The sequence below is a fragment of the Hemiscyllium ocellatum genome, chromosome 7 (assembly GCF_020745735.1).
Source record: "Hemiscyllium ocellatum isolate sHemOce1 chromosome 7, sHemOce1.pat.X.cur, whole genome shotgun sequence".
Taxonomy (NCBI): domain Eukaryota; kingdom Metazoa; phylum Chordata; class Chondrichthyes; order Orectolobiformes; family Hemiscylliidae; genus Hemiscyllium; species Hemiscyllium ocellatum.
The window spans coordinates 66,291,294-66,311,197 of NC_083407.1; the positions used below are offsets into that span (position 1 = coordinate 66,291,294).

Consider the following 19,904-nt stretch of genomic DNA (forward strand, 5'->3'; position numbering starts at 1 on the left):
CAGATGTACATTTCATATCTTTCAATATCACAAATTGAGAAGATTCTGTATCTCTGAATATTGTAACCTCTTTACCTGCTGCTCCTGGCCTATGCAAGTTAGCTTTACCTTTGCAGGTATATGGTTTAACATGATCTGGCACTTCCTCCTTAACAAACCTCCAACCAGGTTATACATTCTGGTGCAACTTTCTAGCCCCTCCTGTGCTTTCCATTATCACTCCAACAAAATTCACTGACTTATCCTATCTTCCTACATCTAGCTTCCAAGTGTGTTTCCTAATCCACTAGTGATTTCATGTGGCCTACTTTACTGCAGTGAAGACATTTCTCTTTCCCCTTCAAGGGTTTCCTTTTTTCACTGTGATATGTTATCCTTATGATCTTCACCGAGATCTACCTATCCCTTTCCACGAGGATTTCTCTTTTCCTCAATTTCTATCCCTCTCAGATTGAAACTGATTTCCGAAGCCAAACTTTGATTTATGGACCAACTCAACAGCAGCCATTTCAGCTAATAATCTTGCTGTTTAAACACTGCTTTTCCACTGGAGTTCTCACTATTCCAGAAAGTGAATTTTTAAACTGCAAAGTTGCAATTTCTTAAGTTCAAACTCTTTGTTCTGCTATTACAATTCATTATTCTTCTCTTTCTGCTTCTCATCGTGATTCAAACTATTTCATTTCTGCAGCCCTTTCCTGGACTTTTGCTTCTAACAAGCGGTTTCATTTTCAATTGAATTTTAGCCATTCCTAAAGATTGATGCTTCGAGCAAATTTAAATGCTGAGCTTTTGGTATAATGATCTCTCCTATCCTCATGGAAGGAGGCAGCTCCAGCTTGTCTGCTAATTCCAGCAGCTTAACTTTAATCACCTTTTGCAAAACACTCAGTCACTTCTTTCACCCTCATAAAACTCTAGGTGACTGAAAGAGCCATTGCTAACCCAAGCACTGTTTAAGCCAACTGAATTAAACACCCAGAACAAAAAGACACGAATGCTTATCACTTGTTGTCTTAGAGTCCAACAACCCTAATCCCAATTTGGAACTAGGGAACAAATCCCAGGTCATGGACCAGGCTAGACTCGCTCAAAACATTTCAAGTAGCTCAGACCCTAACTTTGTGAGTTGTTTTAGGCAGTTGTAAAGAGGATATTCCAGGAGATATACAGCTGGTCAAACCACTTAGTTTTAAACAAAATAGAATTGATTTACAAGATTACCAAATGTAACACAAAAGAGAACAGAATACCGAATAACTTAACCCAGATTATCTCAACTTAATGCTGTTCCAAATACTTGCAACAATTCCCATAAACACCCAAGGCAAAAAAAGTAAAATCAAGCACAGGATCTTACAGGAGAGAATGGGCAAAGGGATCAGCATGGAATACATTCTTCTGTGTAGCTGTTTCCTGGACCAGCAGCTGCAAACTGAACTGACTGCTTTCAGTGAACAGCCAGACTGCTAAAACCAAACCAAAGCTGAGCTGGGACAACTGGCCACTCCCCTTTCATTTGAGTTTTTTTTCCAATCTGAAAGCATTCTCATGTAGATCAACCCCAGACATTTCAGAGTGTCTTTTTGACCTTCTGAAATAAAAGGACAACCTAACTTGTTAAAAGGAGGATCATCACACATCTCATTCAATAAACAACTGTCCATCTGGAAGTTATCCCTCCGGTCATTACTAAACTTTTCCCCTCTTACCTCAAACAAGAGACTTTGGCTATTTGTCCTATACATGCATCCCATAAACCTCTAATGTCACTCCTCAGCCTCCAACACTAAAATCATACTGGGCCAAACCCATCCTATTCAGCTTCTGCATATAACTCAAACCATCCAGTCCAGCAACATCTTTGTATATCTTTTCTGAACCCTTTCAATTTTAACATCTTTCCAATAGCAGGATGATCAGAGTTGTACAGTATTCTCCAAGTAGCCTCACCAATCTCCTGCACAGCCACGTCGTCCCAACTTAGTGCACTGACCAATAAAGGCAGGCATTCCAAATGCCTTTTTCACCATCCAGTCTACCTACAATTCCACTTTCCAAGCTAGGATGATAGGACATAGGAACTGAATATTGGTTCAGTCCTCCTAGTTAAGAGGGTAGGTTATACAGAATTTTAAAAGGAGTTGGTTAGTAGTAGAGAAAATGAGTTTTGTTTGCTTTCTAGCCTGGTCATGTAGTAGTGTGAAGAAATGACAAATAGGATCTAGTGGTCCAGCCAGATCAAATATTGAATGGTTAAATTAAATGCAACTAAATCCATTTGCATCCTCATAGAAAGACAAAAGTAATGACTAAGCCAAGCAGTAGTAATGTTTGGAGAAAGCTAAGATTTTACTGCAAACACAAAACTGAGGGAAGAATGATAAGTGATTAATCTTTGCCCCTGAAATCGAACAATTTAAACTAGTGAGTTTCATTCCCCCAGATTATTTTTCATACTCAAAGGGCAATTTAAGTACTTTCCCTCAACCCAATTTTCCTCTTTTAATACTTGACTATAATGCTTCCCTGTCATTCCTCTCCCACCTTTCTCAATCCCTAATTACATTGAAACTACACAGTACAAAAACAGTCTGTAACCATATCTATATTTTTCTTCCACTCAAGTCTCCTTGTCCTTCATCCAGCTATTAACATAATCCTCTATTCCCTTCAATGTTAAAGGGGAAAGCTAGATAAGTTAGTGTCATCTCAACAAATCCTTGTAACATCAAATGCACATTCTTGTCACTCAATGGGTTAAGAACATTTCCAAATTTAATTTTTGGTGCCCATCTCTGATTGTTCATAGCTTTTTGTCTCAAAAGGAAACAGTAGCCCTGCAACCCTATTAAAATCATGCATATTTTTAAGTTTGCTCAAGTCATCTCTCAATGCCTTTTCAAGAGACTCAGCCTGTTCATTCTTTCCTGGCATAACCTTGTAATATCATACTTGTAAGTTTTTGTACCTGGTCCAGTGGTTTTGTTGTTTTTATCATAAAATCGGAACAGTACACAGTATTTCGAGTGTCATCTCGCCCAGTTTTGATTACAGCTCAATTTGATTACTGTTCAATTCTATCCCTCCAGATGTATTGTGGTCCTATTACCTGTGTCACATTTAGCAAGCATACACCAAGATCCCTTGGCTCCTGTACTCCATTTAGATTCCTAGTTTCCAAATAATGGTGACTGTCCTAATTTCTTACATGAAATACAATATTTCACTTATCCATGAATTTCAAAAATCCATTGGAAATACAATTGTTCCACAGTTCATTAAGGTCCGTGATGCCACATTATTTGAAAGTAATGACAAAGATAAAGCTTTGTTCTTTAAAAAAAATCGTACAGATTTATCTGTAACTGGTTTCAGTGTGGTTTATTTGCCCAGTGTTCCTTGGAATAACGTATGGGAGTTTAAAACAGGAGCAATCCTACACTTCTAACCTTCTAGGCCAAAATGTTTGAGACTTAACTGTACTCTCAAAATTCCATATGATAAATGACAATTACTAAAATGGCTTCCAACAAGCATACTACTTCTAATATATAATCCCTATTTTTCAGCTTTAATTTTTCATTCACCTGCACAATTGATGTTTGACATTAAAAGAAAGAATGGATGAACAAAGATGGTATTAAAATCTTACAGCTGATATTGTACTGGTGCTTTACTATCAGAAATACACATTAATAAGCATATTTCATAGGGCATGATATTAAAGACCCAAGAACAAAGTTCTATAACTCCTTAAACTATACCATGACATTAATGTTCACATGGTCAGCATACAGAATCAGAAACATGCAACTTTACCCTCAAAAAACTGCAAAAATGATCTGTACTCATGATAATGCAACTGGCAAGGGAAGGTAAATTAAAAATGTAACAGCTAAGTTTAGCAATTTGTAAACTCTGATGGAACTAGTTTTAAGAATTCGTACTTTCGCCCTTTGAACAAATGAAAATGCAGAGGCCATGAGTAAAAGTAACTTAGACTTTGCAAATTATATAGAATAGACGGATTTCTTTTTAATACTGATGAAAATTTAAATAAGGTCAGCAGTTTGTTGATAGTATAATCTTACTTTATTAGCAGTTTAATTTATATTTATACATTTTGAAGGAACATGTAAGACTAGACACAATTACCACATGGCAATGTATATATCTTTTATTGAATTTTAAAATCAAGTTTCATCATTGTTTTAAAATACCACATTAATTGTTTTGGGAGGGAAGGTAAGAGGTAGGGAGAAGAGTATGATCTATTTTATCTCAAATGCAAAGAAAACTGCTCAAACAATCTATTTAAAACATTAATGAAAAGTAAAAAAAAAAGCAATAGGTCACTACAAAACAGTACTATCCATTATATATTTTCACATGTAACATACACTTTTTACCCCAACTGTTGGCACTTGCACATAACACATCTTAGTTTGAGGCCCATTTTTTCCAATGCAAGTTGGCATACCTTATGTGAGGAAAATAATAGGAACTATACTTAAACTGCAAATATCACTGCGGGGAAACCTCAAAAGTTTTGAATCCTATGTAGAAATACAATGCACAATGTATGCTTTTTGGAGAGTTCCAGATAATTAAATCACTTACTAAATGGTAATTGGATTCAGAGTAGAAACAGTGATCAACGGAGTAATGGTATAAACATTTTCTCTATATCTGTGTCCATATGCACACAGTACTACTTGACCATAGGAATAATGCTATATCACATGACATCAAATTTTCATACTAATGGTTCCTTAAAATGATTAGAACCAAAGAAAATATTGAAACCACAATTCATTTCAGTTAGTTCAAAGCTGGTTTATACTGTAATCTGAATGTTTATTCTGCTCATCTGATTTCATTACAAAAAAAGGACAAGACAGTTAAAATAAATTTCAGAGGGGTACAAATAACAAAGAGATGCAGTACTTTAAAAAATATAACTGGCACAAGATGTCTCTGGTATATGCTGGAGCAAAGTGCAACAGAATTGTTTAATAGCACTGCACGTCTGGAAGCAATAATGGTCACCCTAGGGGCTTGTGAAAAGAAAAGTCAAATAGTAGCATCTTTATCCCCATTTCTATGGTCTGAAATGATGATAGAGATTACATAGTTATGCATTACCTCTGTCACCTTAACAAATACACAATAAAAATACAAACCGAATATATATATGCGCAACAAATAGTTAAGGTAAAAATTTGTATAGAAAATTACAAAGGGTAGATGCACAAGGATCTGCAATGTGTCAAAGAAGTTTTATGTAATAGTTAACTTTGAAACTTCAAGGTTAATTACAATCAACACAGTCATTTGGCAGATGACCCTTAACATTTAGCAAGAAAAAAAATGGCTTTTAATAAATTGAAAAAATAGATTAAGACTTCAGATCCCATTTTTTTTTACAATATTCCTCTTTTATAAAGAGCTTAATGATACACAGAAATGCATACTTTGACATTTAAATGGCAAACAGCTAGTTTACTAATCAGCTTTTAGAATGCACACCAGTGACCCTTTACGGCTGAAATATGCTTTTGTATCAGAAAATGCAATGCATCGAATTAGAAAATTGCTATGAAATTTAATAGAAAAGAGATTTATCACAATAAATTGCGTTCAAGATGTACATACTTTCTCATTCTGAACTGGATCGTCCCCAAATCTTTTTAATTTTCAAGATTTCCTCATCAGTCTTGCATAGCTATTTCCCTGTGTATATAATCTATCATGAGTGCTAGTTTTGAAAAATTGCTACATGTGGTGAGTATCTGCAAAATGTACATGCAACATTGCCAGTGTTCAATAGATATATGAATACTGTATTACAAATACATAGAAAATAAGGCATTTTAGTGACATTGTCACTTTTCCATAATACATGAATTTTTTTTTAAACCACACTGATAAAAAGACTGCAGAAAAAGCTCAAAATTTTACTAGCTTTTTACTCCATTATAAAATCACGAACACATTGCTTTTTCTATAAACGGCATTTTTCAGTCCATACAGTCATCTCCACCAATAGTGACTAACTGTATATCAGTATTATGTAACATTTCTTCAGTATTTGCACCATCAGAATGGTCAGTTCCAATCGCTTCCATATGGCCCTGCTGAATGCTCGCTATTACAGGTGACATAATAGTTCCTCCTGAAGTAAGGATACCAACATCAGAGGCAGATGTCACTTCCATTGATGATATAGCTGCACTGTTGTGGCTGGAGAGGTTGGCTCTCTTGTTCTGGTGTGTTTTGATGTGCTTTGAAAGATGGTCACTTCTTATAAAACGTTTGGAACATTCTGGACAGACAAACTTCTTCTCACCTGCAGGGTATAAATTGAGACTTTTATAAAGAATCAAACATTTGTATAATTTGTAAGGAAGGAAATACAGAAGTAAACTGAATAAGATGAGATTAATTTGTGGAATACTTTGCAACTGTGCACTTCTGTAATTAAAAATCTAAACAAAACTCAATGAAAGTATTACTTCAACATATAACACTTATAATGCACAAATCAAGGTGTACTTTTCAAAGTAAATCATGAACTCATCAACAGCTTGACACCATACCAGGGCAAAGCAGTCTGACAGACATATATCCATCTCCAATGCTCACTCACAGTGGTATGTACCACCTTACAAGATGCACTGCAGAAATTCACTAAGGCTTCTTTAGCATCTACTAAACTCGTGACCACTACCAACAAGAAAGTAGAGGGCACCAGATACATGGGGACACCTGCAGATTCACCTCAAAGCCACTTGGCATCCTATCTTGGAAACAGATCACTGTTCCTTCATTGTTGAAGAACCTCCCTAATAGCACCTTATGGGTTTCTACACAAAATAGATTGCTGCGGTTCAAGAAAGCATCTCACGACTAGAACTGGCAGTAAGTTCCCATCACATCACATTAATAAAAAACATACTTCCGAAACAAATTGCTATGATACTTTCTACTTATGACAACACTGCAGACTCAATCATGTCTTCCAGATTCTGTCTACACAGTAAAGAAACTTTCGAAATAACAAAATTCCATAATTTGGAAAAAAGTGTTATCAAGCTAAAAGAAAATTCCAAAAAGGTACAAAATCTAAGATTCACTTTGTGCTATAGTCCCATTTCTTCAAGTTCTCACCCTATTTCATCCAAAGATTACATTTGGTCTTGCCTTGGTGTGTAAACGAAATTGGACCATTCATCACCTTTCCCACCAGCGTCAGACTAAAAGTGGTGGCAGAAATATGTTATATTACCCAAGAGGATGCATGTAGTGCCAAACACTAGGAACAGAGGTTTGGAGAGGGGTTTGACTGATCAACAGTGAGGTTCGTAGAATATAGAGCAGTACATCAGAGGAGCAGGCTCTTTGGCCCATGATGATATGCTGAACATAATGCCAAATTAAATCAATCCTTTCTGCATACTCTTGGCCCATATCGCTCAATATCTTGCATATTCATGTGCTTATCTAAAAGCCCTTAAATGCCCCTATAATATCTGCCTCCACCACCAATCCTGGCAGCACATTCCAGACTCCTACCACAAAGAAAATCTTGCCCCTCACATTTCCTTTGAGCCCCAACCTCAAATGCATGCCCTCTAGTATTAGATATTTCAACTCTTGGAAAAAGAATCTGACTGGGTAAAAACAATGACTGCAGATGCTGGAAACCAGATTCTGGATTAGTGATGCTGGAAGAGCACAGCAGTTCAGGCAGCATCCAAGGAGCAGTAAAATCGATGTTTCGGGCAAAAGCCCTTCATCAGGAATACAGGCAGAGAGTCTGAAGGGTGGAGAGATAAGTAGCATAGAGAACAAGAGGTGAGTGGGGGAAGAGATGAAGATGATAGGTGAGGGGTGAGGGGGTGGGGTGGGGGAGGTTGGATAGGTGGAAAAGATGATAGGCAAGTAAGACAAGTCATGGGGACAGTGCAGAGCTGGAAGCTTGGAACTGGGGCGAGGTGGGGGAAGGGGAAATGAGGAAACTGTTGAAGTCCACATTGATGCCCTGGGGTTGAAGTGCTCTGAGGTGGAAGATGAGGCGTTCTTCCTCCAGGCATCTGGTGGGGAGGGATCGGAGGTGAAGGAGGCCCAGGATCTCCTCGGCAGAATGGGAGGGGGAGTTGAAATATTAGGCCACAGGGTGGTGTGGTTGATTGGTGCAGGTGTCCTGGAGATGTTCTCTAAAGCGCTCTGCTAGGAGGCGTCCAGTCTCCCCAATGTAGAGGCGACTGCATCAGGAGCAACGGATACAATAAATGATATTGGTGGATGCGCAATTATCTGACCATCAACCCTAACTGTGCATCTCAATTATATAGACTTCTTTCAAGTCTCCCTTCAGCCACTACAACTCCAGAGAAAACAAAGTTTTTCTACCCTCTCCTTAAAGCTCATACTCTGTAATCCAGGCACATTCCTGGCAAACCTCTCCTTGCACCCTCTTCAAAGCCTTCTTATCTTTGCTATAATGTAGCAACCAGAATTGAATGTAATTCTCTAAGTGTGGCTTAACCAAAGTCTTATAAAGTTGCATGACACTTGTCCTCAAATCTCTGACCAATAAAGCTAAACATGCCCTAAACCTTCTGTACCACCCTATGTGCTCGCTTGGCCACTTTCAGGGGACTATGGACTTGAACCCAAAGATCCCTCTGTACATTAATGTTGTACAGGGTCTTGCCATTAACTGGATACTTTTCCTTCAAAATTGTTCTCCCAAAGAGCAGCACCTTATACTTAGATTAAACTCAAACTGCTATCTCCCCCCGCCCCCACCATATCTACAACTCATCTCTAGCCTGCTGTAATCATTGAGAACCTTCTAAGCTATCTACAACTTCTCTGTTCCTCATATCATTCACAAACTTACTAATTACCCATCTGCATTTTCATTTAAGTCATTCATATATAACCAATAGCAAAAAGTTCCAATACAGACCTTCCGGAATACTAGTCACAGACCTCCAGCCAGAAAAACACCCTTTCACCACTATCCTCTGCCTTCTATGGGCAAACCAATTCTGAATCTAAACAGCCAAATCAGCATGGATCCTATGCATCATAAATTTTCTGACTGAGCCTACCACGGAGGGACCTTGTTGAAAACCATACTAAAAGTCTATGAAGTCCACATAGACAATGTCCACTGTTCTACCCTCAATCACCATCACCATATGCTTGAAAATTTCAAACAGGTTAGTATGACTGGACCTGTCCTCACAAAGCTATGCTTTTTCCAAATGCACGTAAATCCCACCCCTAAAGAATTTTCTCCAATAGAATTCCAACCACAGATTCAAGACTCACCAGTCTATAGTTTCCTGGATCATTCCTATTGCCCTCTTGAACAGAGGAACAACATTAACTACTCACTAGTCCTCCAGGACCTCTCCAGTGGCTAGCGAGGATACAAAGATCTTGGTAAAGGCCCAAGAAATCTCCTCTTGCCCCCTCAATAATCTGGTTCAAAAAAGTTCTTACCTTCAGATTCAATAGACTATTACGAAGAAATGGAACAATGAGATTGTTCCGATTTTAATTTTGCTTTAAAACTGTTTTTCACCACAGTTTCACAGATGTTGTGTGCTGCTTTAAAGTTCACCAGAAAATCAAAGTTGCCCAAAAGGCCAATAGCAGCAGCTCCTATTGACAGCCTCACAACATTTGTCAGCATAGTGCTCTAGGTTGAAAATCTATTAAAATAAAAATGGTAAATGAAATCCCTGCAATCATTTTAGAGACAACAGATTCTAGAGAGGAGGTCCTTTAAAGTTTAGTGCCATGAAATTATATACTACTTATATTTCAATTCTATTACACAATGCATTAATCGCAGTTTAAATTCTCATACCTAAAGGTAGGCACAATTCTGATAACAGAATCATATAGCATTGAAACAGACCCTTCGATTCATGCCTACCATGTTCCCAAACTAAACTAATCACAACTACCTGCACATGGCCCACACATCCAAACCTTTCCTATTCATGTATGCATTCAAATGTCTTTTAAACATTTTAACTGTACTTGCTTCCACCCATTTCTCTGGCAGAACCACTATATGAAAAGGTTGCCCCTCGTGCCCTTTTCAAAATTTTTCTCCTTTCACTTCAAAAATATGCCCCCTGGTTTTACACTCTTTCCCCATCTTATTGTCATTCACCTGATCAATGCCCTTCATGATCTTATAATCCTCTAAGGTCACCCTTCAATTTCCTACACTCCAGTGGAAAGTCCCAGCCTTTCCAATTTATTTTTGTATCACAAACCCTCCATTCTCAGCAACATCCTGATAAATGCTTTGTGGTTATCATAAGCCTAGAATTCTCAAACCTCCCAATAACTGCAAGAAAACAAAAGTGGAGACTGACACAAAAGTATTGGCTCGCTGTCACCCATTTTACTTGATAGAAAGGCAGAGGACACAATTAAGACTCCAAAATAGCTGGCTATAGCAAGACGAGCTTCAGTTATGAAGACTGGAGAAGATGGCTGTCTTTACCTCAGAGAAAAGACAATTGAAAGGAGATTTGATGCTATTCAAAAATCATTATGTACTGCATTCTGGGAAGTAGATATGGAGAAAGTTCCCACTATACAAGGATCAAGAACAAGAGGACACATATTTGAAGTCTCGGCTACAAAGCAAAGTGATATGAGAAACAATGCTTGTTCAGAGAGTTGGAGTGCATTACAAACAAGTTTTGTGGGGTAAAATTGAGGACAAGAGTACAGAGTTGGTTCACAGTAAATCAGTAACCTAAGACCATAAGACAGACTTTAAGACGTAGGAGTGGAAGTAAGGCCATTCGGCCCATCGAGTCCACCCTGCCATTCAAACCTGTTTTTACATTGCACAAGATTTGAGAGCTTTTTCTACTTCCTAGAATTTCGTCATTCTGTCCACTTATTTTTAATCACATTCAAAGTGGCACTTTGAGTTTTTGAAGTATAATAACATGATAAATGGTGATGCACAGATGTTGTGAGAACCCTCACTAATGTTCATTTTTATTCTTTTACCAATTTTGGTTTGGAACTGTGGACTGGGAATTGTGGGTTGATGCCTACTTTTGGACTTTGGCAAACAGCTTATGGCAAAAAAAGGACAGATCAAACAAGCTTTCATTTAAGATACGAGGCCTGAAGGTTAATTGCAGGATGATTCTTGATTAAAAGTGTCCGGACAGACACAGCAACCCCGTGTTTAAGCAGATAGCAGAAGTTGACTATTTATGAGACCATTACCTGGGAATTGTTCCAGCAAGTGTGGAAAATACTACATATTCAAGCAAATGTTGAATGGTAACTGAAGCCTTGAGGGGAGTTTGTCAGTCTATCAGGGTTGGTCCACAGGTGAAGTTGTTTTTTTAAAGTGTTTTCTAGGAGAATTTAGCTGCTCACATGCAATGAAGATTTGAAAGCTCCCTGCCTCATGTCTCTCAGCTTTCAGACAGTAGAAAGCAGAGTTTAAAATATTATTAGGTGTGCCTGAGTGAACTGAAAAAGTGACTTTGATTAATATTTCCAGAAAAACATTCAAGCTCACATCTATGCCTATGGAACAACGTGTCGTGAAAACCATTTAAGTCAGCTTTTTTAAAAAAACGTTGTGTTTCGTCTTTGTGACTGGGGTTTGGAAACAAATGCTTTGTGTTTAAAAGCATAAACATTAGATTATCATGTTTAATGTTTTCCTCAAGTTATTGCATATTTAGTAAATTGTGAAATCTTGTGTTTAATATGCAATATTAGTGTTTAGAATGAATTATTCAAAAGTTTGCTTAGAAACCACTGGAATAGCTATTGAGGATTCTTGAAGGTTTTAAATTTTACTGTGCTGCAAATGCAGAATGGCTGATTCTGTTCAGGTGAACAGTCTTCATGTCACATCACAATATTAAAATATATTGTAGTGATAAGCAACAGAGACTTCAAACTTGATCAAGAAACCATAGATATAATTATCAACCACTCAGTCTTTGTCCTCTGGCCCTTTAAAAGTTAAATCATGGCTCTGGATTTTAGAGCTTAGGTGGACATTTCATAACATCTCCAGTCATCACAAGGCTGAGAATCATGTGGATAATATGTTCAGATGAGTGGTAACACCACAGATCAATGGTCTGGAGGAAAGAAGGGAACAGGTGACCCACCAGTCAAAGAGGAACAGGCAGGCAATGAGTGTGCTAGTTTCTCAAGGAAGTGCCAACAGTGCCAAGCTTTAGCATCATTAGCAGCCTGACAATTCAGGTGGTGAGGAAGAAAAGCAATAATAATTATTGGATTTATTAGTTTGCAGAACAGATATTCCATTCTAAGGCAGCAGAAAGATGCTCCCAAGATGGGGTGTGGCCTGCCTGTTGCCAGGGTCAAGGATGTCATTAAGCAGCTACAGGGTATCCTGAAGGGGAGTGTTATAACAAAATCGATACCAACAACATAGGTAGAATGAGGGATAAAGACTTGCATCAAATATTCAGGGGGATAAGCAGCAGATTAAATAGCAGAACTTCAAACAGTTAAATTTCAAGATTACTCCAGGCAGCACATGCCAGTAAGTACAAACATTGGAGAATAAGGCAGATGAATGTGGCCAGAGTTGGCACAGGAGAAAGTTTCAGATTCCTACATCACTGGATTTCCATAAGCAGCAGTGTTTGCACCAAAACGAGAAGGGAATCAAAATTCTTTTGAGAGTTTGCTTGTTGGGTGACACAGCATACCTTAGAAACAAACTTTAGGAGCAATTCAGACATACCAAGTTTCAAGGGATTAAGGTGAGGTTGAATGGGCCATACTTCAATGCTAGATGTATTATAGATAAAACAGATGAGCCAGAGACTCTGACTGACTCCTGGAAGTGCAATGTTGTTGCCAGAGACAGGTGGTTGAGGAAGGGACAGGACCGGTAACTCCACATTCTGGGGTAGAGGATCTTCAGGCAGGACAGGGTGGGTATAAAAGAGGTCGTGTGGTGTTGCAGTATTAATGAGTCAGTTACTGCAGGAAGAATAGATTATCTTGGAAGCATTCAATTAGTTCAAGGATTGGTCAAATGAGTTTTGTGCATAGAACCTAGGAATAAAAGAGGGGGCAGTCTGATGGGAGAGCAATATAGGCCCCTGAAACGCCAGTGAGGATTCTGAAGGAGAGAACTAAACGCTGATTAAAGAGACAATGCTTGATCAGGGATAGTAAGCATTACTTTGTCAGACGGAGGTCATGTCTAGCTGAATTTTGAGATGGGAACTAAGTGAGTAAACGAGGGTAGGATATTGGACATTGTCTAAGGCCTTACTGAAATACGTACAAACTAAGTCACAAGAGGGAAACTGATAAAGTAGATAAAAGCACATGGGATTCAGAATAACTTGGCAAGTTGGATCCAAAACTAGCTTAGTGGCAGAAAGCTGCTTGAGAAACTAATGCTAGTGCCCAGTGACATACCACAGGAATCAGTTCTGGGTCTCTCATTGTTTGTGATATCAAAGAGAATATGGGTGAGTTGGTGGTGGGTTTTTTTTGGGGGGGGTGCGCAGCACGACATGTGCGCATTGAGGGAGCTTAGCTCATGGATAACAAAAATTGGCTCAGTGGTTTACAATGAGGAAATAGGAGGATAAGGAGGACTATATATAAACAGATTAGTCAGATGGACAGATCAGTGGCAGATGGAATTTAACCAGGCGAAGTGTGAGGTGGTACACTTTGGGGAAAAGGAACAAGAGAATATTCAATGAATGGTAGGAAGTGCCAAGGAACAGATGGATCTTGGGATACTTGTCCACAAATTGCTGAAGGTGATTGAGCAGGTTAAAAGATGGCATTTAAGAATCTTGCCATTATCAGTCATGGTACAGATTAGAAGCACAAGGACTTTATGTTACTGCTGTACGAACTCTGTTTAGGCCACAACTACAATATTTTCAGAGATCTGGTCATTACACTATAGGAAAGATGCAACTACACTGGAGCAGGTGCAGGAGAGATTCACCAGGATGTTGAGTGGGATGGAACATTTTAGGTACGAACAGAAACTGGATAATCACAGTTTTTGTTTTCTTTGAAGCAGAGAAGGTTAAGGGGGGACCTGATAAAAGTATATAAAATTATGAGGGTGGACAGAAAGCAGTTCCCCTTTTGTTGAATCATCAGTAAAAAAGGATCTTACTTTTAATGGTGCAAGCCAGAAAGCTCAAAGGAGATTTGAGAAAATACCTTTTTTTTCCAGCCAGAGAGTAGTCAGGGTCGGGAATACACTACCTGGTAAAGTAGTTAAGGCAGGTAACCTCTCAATCTTTAAAAAAAATACTTGGATAAGCACTTGAAATATCATAATATTCCATGCTATGGGTTAAATGCTAGAAAGTAAGACTCGTATAGATTTAGTGTAGTTTGGTGATACACTGACTAGACAGGTCCAAGTTTCTTTTCTATACTATACTATGAAACACTAATAAGCAACAAGGTCTCTCACTAACAGTGAAGATCCATGTTGTTCAAACATTCTACTTTGTTTTGGGTTGTCATATGTACGTGCTGCACTGAGATTACTGGTTAAATAGTATTCAAGTACACTTAAATGAAATAATTATGCAGAATATCATTGCAGTTAGGCAGGAGAAAGTCTTCAAGAACCCAGGTAGTTTTCACATTGGTCATGTTAAACAAATACTTCACAAGGAGGGAGATGGAGGTAGAGAATTTTGGAAAATGCTGTGTGAACTTCTTGAGCAGATCGATATAGCGAGTGAAGAGGTATTAGAAGTTTTTGCAGGCTAAAATGGACAAAGCCCCAGATCACGATGAATTGTGTCCCAGCCTATTATGGGAGACAAGAGAGGAAATCACAGGGGCCCTGACCCAGATTTCCAATTCCTCTCTGGCTATTGCAGATGTGACATAGGACTGATGTATAACTTGTGTGGTTCCACCTTTGAAGAAGGGTGGTAGAGTTCGACAGGAGAATGACAGACCAGTTAGCCTCTCAAAAGCAGATGGGAAGACACTGGAGAGGATTTTGAAGGAGAGAACTAAACGCCGATTAAAGAGACAATGCTTGATCAAGGATAGTAAGCATTGCTTTGTCAGACAGAGGTCATGTTTACTGGACACAGCTATTCGAAGGGAAGTCCACATTTGAGATGTGGAAGGCTTTCAAAAATAGGTTAAAGATGGTGCAGGACAGGCATGTTCCATTGAAGGCAAAGGATAGGAAGGGCAAGATTCGTGAACCAAGGATGAGAGGAGAAATTGTACGACTAGCCAAGAGGAAAAGGGAAGCATACATAAGGTCCAGGCAGCTAAGAGGAGAACGGGCCCTGGAGGAATAGCGGAACAGTAGGACAAGTCTTAAAATAAGTAATCAAGCAGGCTAAAAGGGGTCATGAAATGGCTTTAGCAAGCAGAATTAAGGAAAATCCCAAAGCATTTTATTCTTATATAAGCAGCAAGCGGGTAACTAGAGAAAGGATTGGTTCACTAAAAGTGAATGAAAGAAGGCGGTGTGCCGAACCTGAGAGAATTGGTGAGATTCTGAATGATTACTTTGCATCAGTGTTCACTGAGGAGAGAAACATGATGAATCTTGAGATTAGAGATAGAAGTTTGATTAGTCTGGATCACTTTAGCTTAAGTAGGGAAGATGTGTTGCGTGTGCTGGAGGTTATTAAGGTGGACAAATCCCCAGCACCGGATGGGATCTATCCGAGGTTGCTGAGGGAGGTGAGAGAGGAAATAGCTGGGGCCCTGACAGATATCTTTGTGACATCCTTAAATACAGGTGAGGTGCCAGAGGACTGGATGGTTGCTCATGTTGTCCCACTGTACAAGGGTAGTAAAGATATTCTAGATAACTACAGACCAGTGAGCCTGACGTCAGTGGTGGGGAAGTTGCTGGAGAGGGTACTGAGAGATAGGATCTATTTATACTTAGAAAAGAATGAGCTTATTAGTGATAGGCAACATGGTTTTGTGCGGGGGAGATCACGCCTTACCAACTTAATAGAGCTCTTCGAGGAAGTGACCAAGTTGTTAGATGAAGGAAGGGCTGTTGAGGTCATATACGTGGACTTTGCTAAGGCATTTGATAAGGTTCCCCATTGTAGACTAATGGAGAAAGTGAAGTCACATGGTGTTCTAGCTAGATAGATAAAGAACTGGTTGAGCAATAGGAGACAGTAGTAGTTGAAGGGAGTTTCTCGAAATGGAGAAAGTGATGTTCCACAGGGGTCAGTCTTGGGGCCACTGTTGTTTGTAATATACATAAATAATCTGGAAGAGGACACTGTTGGTATGATCAACAAGGTTGCAGATGACAAGATGATTGGTGGAGTAGCAGAAAGCATAAGGGACTGTCAGAGGATATAAGAGGATATAGATAGACTGGAGAGTTGGACGGAAAAGTGGCAGATGGATTTCAACCCAGACAAATGTGAGGTGATGCACTTAGGCAAGAGTAATTCTAGAGCGAATTATACAATAAATGGAAGAGCCTTGGGAAAAATTGATGGTCAGAGGGATCTGGGAGCGCAGGTCCATTGTACCCTTAAAGTTACTGCTCAGGTGGATAGAGTGGTCAAGACAGCATATGGTATGCTTGACTTCATTGGACAGGGTGTTGAGTAAAAGAGCTGACAAGTTATGTTAAAATTGTACAAGAAGTTGGTTCGACGACATTTAGAACACTGTGTACAATTCCGGTTGTCACATTACCAAAAGGATGAGAGCGCTTTGGAGAGGGTGCAGAGGTGGTTTACGAGGATGTTGCCTGGTATGGAAGGTGCTAGCAATGAAGAGAGGTTGAGTAGGTTAGGATTGTTTTCATTAGAAAAAAAAAAGATCGACAGGGGACCTGATTGAGGTTTACAAAATCATGAAGGGTATAGACAGGGTGGATAGAGACAAGCTTTTCCCCAGGATGAAGGACTCAATAACAACAGGTCATGCTTTCAAGGTGAGAGGTGGAAAGTTTAAGGGGGATACACGCGGCAAGTACTTCACAGAGGATGGTGGGTGTTTGGAACGCGTCGCCAGCAGAGGTGGTAATGGCAGGCACAGTAGATTCATTTAAGATGCGCCTGGACAGATGCATGAGTAGGTAGGGAGCAGAGGGATACAAATGCTTAGGAATTGACCAACAGGTTAAACAGTACATTTGGATCAGCTCAGGCTTGAAGGGCCGAAGGACTTGTTCATGGGCTGTAAATTGTCTTTGCTCTTTGTTCTAAGACTTAAATAGTAATCGTCTCCACCTTTTGGTTCTACTCCAAATTCTTGAGCATACTGTCACTCTCCAGATCCACCCTATCTTTCTCATTACTGCATCTGAACTCCTCCATTTTTGCCCATTCACATCACAAACAGACCTAAGCAAATTTTGAATGACAATTGACTGTATGTAGCATCCAATTAACATGACCCCAACTTGTCATTTGGACCCCATTTCCTCTTCGATATAAAAGGCTCATTTTTCTTCCTAACTTTGCCCCTGGTTGCCGAAACTCTCAATACTTTCAGCTGCAAGACTTAACCCTGCAAGTGTCTAAATTTTCTCTTATTCAAACTGTTCTCAATGGGCTATTTTGCTTCCTGATGTTCACTGATATTTCAAACTTAAGCTCGTGTTCAAAATTTTGAAATGACTCCCCTACTACTGTTGTCATCTTGTGTTGCAAGAAACTATTCCCAAACAATCTATTTCTGGCTCCACTGCCTTCTGCCTTCATTTGTAACCATGGGATGGCATCCATCTGATCAGCTATCTAGCCTCAAATCACTGGAATAGCCCATCTCAGCTGCCCCCTTTAATACCCTCTAGAAGGGGGTTTTCATCACTATTTATTACTCTTCCACTTCCATAAAAGTAACAGAATGTCATGTTCATTGTGAGGATTGCCAGTTTCTGGGAGATATAGCCTACACACAAAACCAAAACAAAATCATGCCTCCCACACCAATGAGTAATGGGACAGTAGCTCTACTGCCAGTAGGATGCCAAGTATTTAAGCTGTATTTCCCACCAACTAGCAGACCTAATCAATAAAATGTCTTGCTGACTCTTTGGAGCTAATCAAAAATACTACTTGGGCTCAACCAGCCCATAATTGCAAGCCTTAAAAAAGGTATATCTATCAGATGGGATTCTGTTATTAGAAATAATTTGTTAAATAATCCAGACTGTTAAACAGGAAACAAATTTAAGATCATCAGCTGGGCTCACAGTCTGATGCATTTGCAATTGCTAGAAGCCACATACATACTCAGGACCCTGTTTTATGTATGCAGAAAAGAACTTGTGCATGCACTGCATCATTTCCAAAGAAAGGATCATGGAGTCAATCAAACTATGCTGCATCCCCTGGACAACAACACCCTGACCAATCAATCTAGTTGCCTGGCTTGAGAATTAAGATAAACTGAAGAAGGGCTTATGCCCAAAACGTCAATTCTCCTGTTCCTTTGATGCTGCCTGACCTGCTGCGCTTTTCCAGAAACACATTTTTAAGTTGAGAATTAAGATAGACAGTTAACCATTCTTGCTGTTCTCACCAAATCAATGACAGCCCAACGATTCAGCACCATCTCTCATACTCGTAAAAAGCACTTGTTTTCAAATTGTTTCTTGCATCCTGGTTCTGACAATTGCAAGATGAAAAGCTTCAACTTCTAGTGTATTTTTAGCAATGTTTAGGATCTGAGCTACCAAGTATTTATATTCACTCCAAGATGTAATTTCCTTCTCTAAAATGACTAACCAAATCAAAAAAGATTACTGCTGAAAGAAAGAAAATTCTTTAATTGAAAAAGCATGTCAATAACCAGGATGTCAACTGGCTTCTTGCCCGCTTCAGGTTTCGCATCTGATCCAAATTAAAAGAGGAGATCGCCAGACCCATTATGCTATCCAAGAATCAATTTTGTTGGTTAATAGGTAATCACCAACATTTGTCCAGTCTCCATGTGAGTAATTCACCACAATTCAAGGGATAATAGAGAAAACATATGCAAGTGTTTATTTGTCATAGAGATGTACAGCATGGAAACAGACCCTTCGGTCCAATCCGTCCATGCTGACCAGATATCCCAACTCAATCTAATCCCACCTGCCAGCACCTGGCCCATATCCCTCCAAACCCTTCCATTCATATACCCATCCAAATGCCTCTTAAATGTTGCAACTATACCAGCCTCCACCACATCCTCTGGCAGCTCATTCCATACACGCAACACCCTCTGCGTGAAAAAGTTGCCCCTTAGGTCTCTTTTATATCTTTCCCCTCTCACCCTAAAAGCTATGCCCTCTAGTTCTGGACTCCCCGATCCCAGGGAAAAGACTTTTGCCTATTTATCCTATCCATGCCCCTCATCATTTTGCAAACCTCTATAAAGGTCACCCCTCAGCCTCCGACGCTCCAGGGAAAACAGCCCCAGCCTATTCAGCCTCTCCCTGTAGCTCAGATCCTCCAACCCTGGCAACATCCTTGTAAATCTTTTCTGAACCCTTTCAAATTTCACAACATCTTTCCGATAGGAAGACCAGAATTGCACGCAATATTCCAACAGTGGCCTGACCAATGTACTGTACAACCGCAACATGACCTCGCAACTCCTATACTCAATACTCTGACCAATAAAGGGAATAATTCTTTCCATCATCTTACAAATAACCCACTGAAGTATTTAGTGACGGAGGAAAGCAAACTTATTCATCTTGTGTAGTCCCAGTGTTGAAAAGCTCTCAACAACCTAAAAGTGCTTTCCACTGAGTGAACTGTGCAATGACGTCAGTTATTATATTTTCTATTCTAGATTAATACTGCAGTACCAATAGAATGACGACCTCACATGTACTAGAAGGA

At 39.3% G+C, this 19,904-nt stretch overlaps 1 protein-coding gene across 3 annotated transcripts in view; it reads right to left on the bottom strand.

Annotated features, from left to right (window-relative positions):
* Positions 1 to 4,162: 4,162 nt before the first annotated feature.
* Positions 4,163 to 19,904, bottom strand: part of sp3a (sp3a transcription factor) — a 61,447-nt gene continuing 45,705 nt past the window's right edge. For all 3 annotated transcript variants that reach the window (XM_060827311.1, XM_060827310.1, XM_060827309.1), the window contains one exon: positions 4,163 to 6,352. In XM_060827311.1, the coding sequence (XP_060683294.1) occupies positions 6,024 to 6,352 (329 nt within the window). In that variant the 3' untranslated portion in view covers positions 4,163 to 6,023. The remainder of the gene's footprint in view (positions 6,353 to 19,904) is intronic.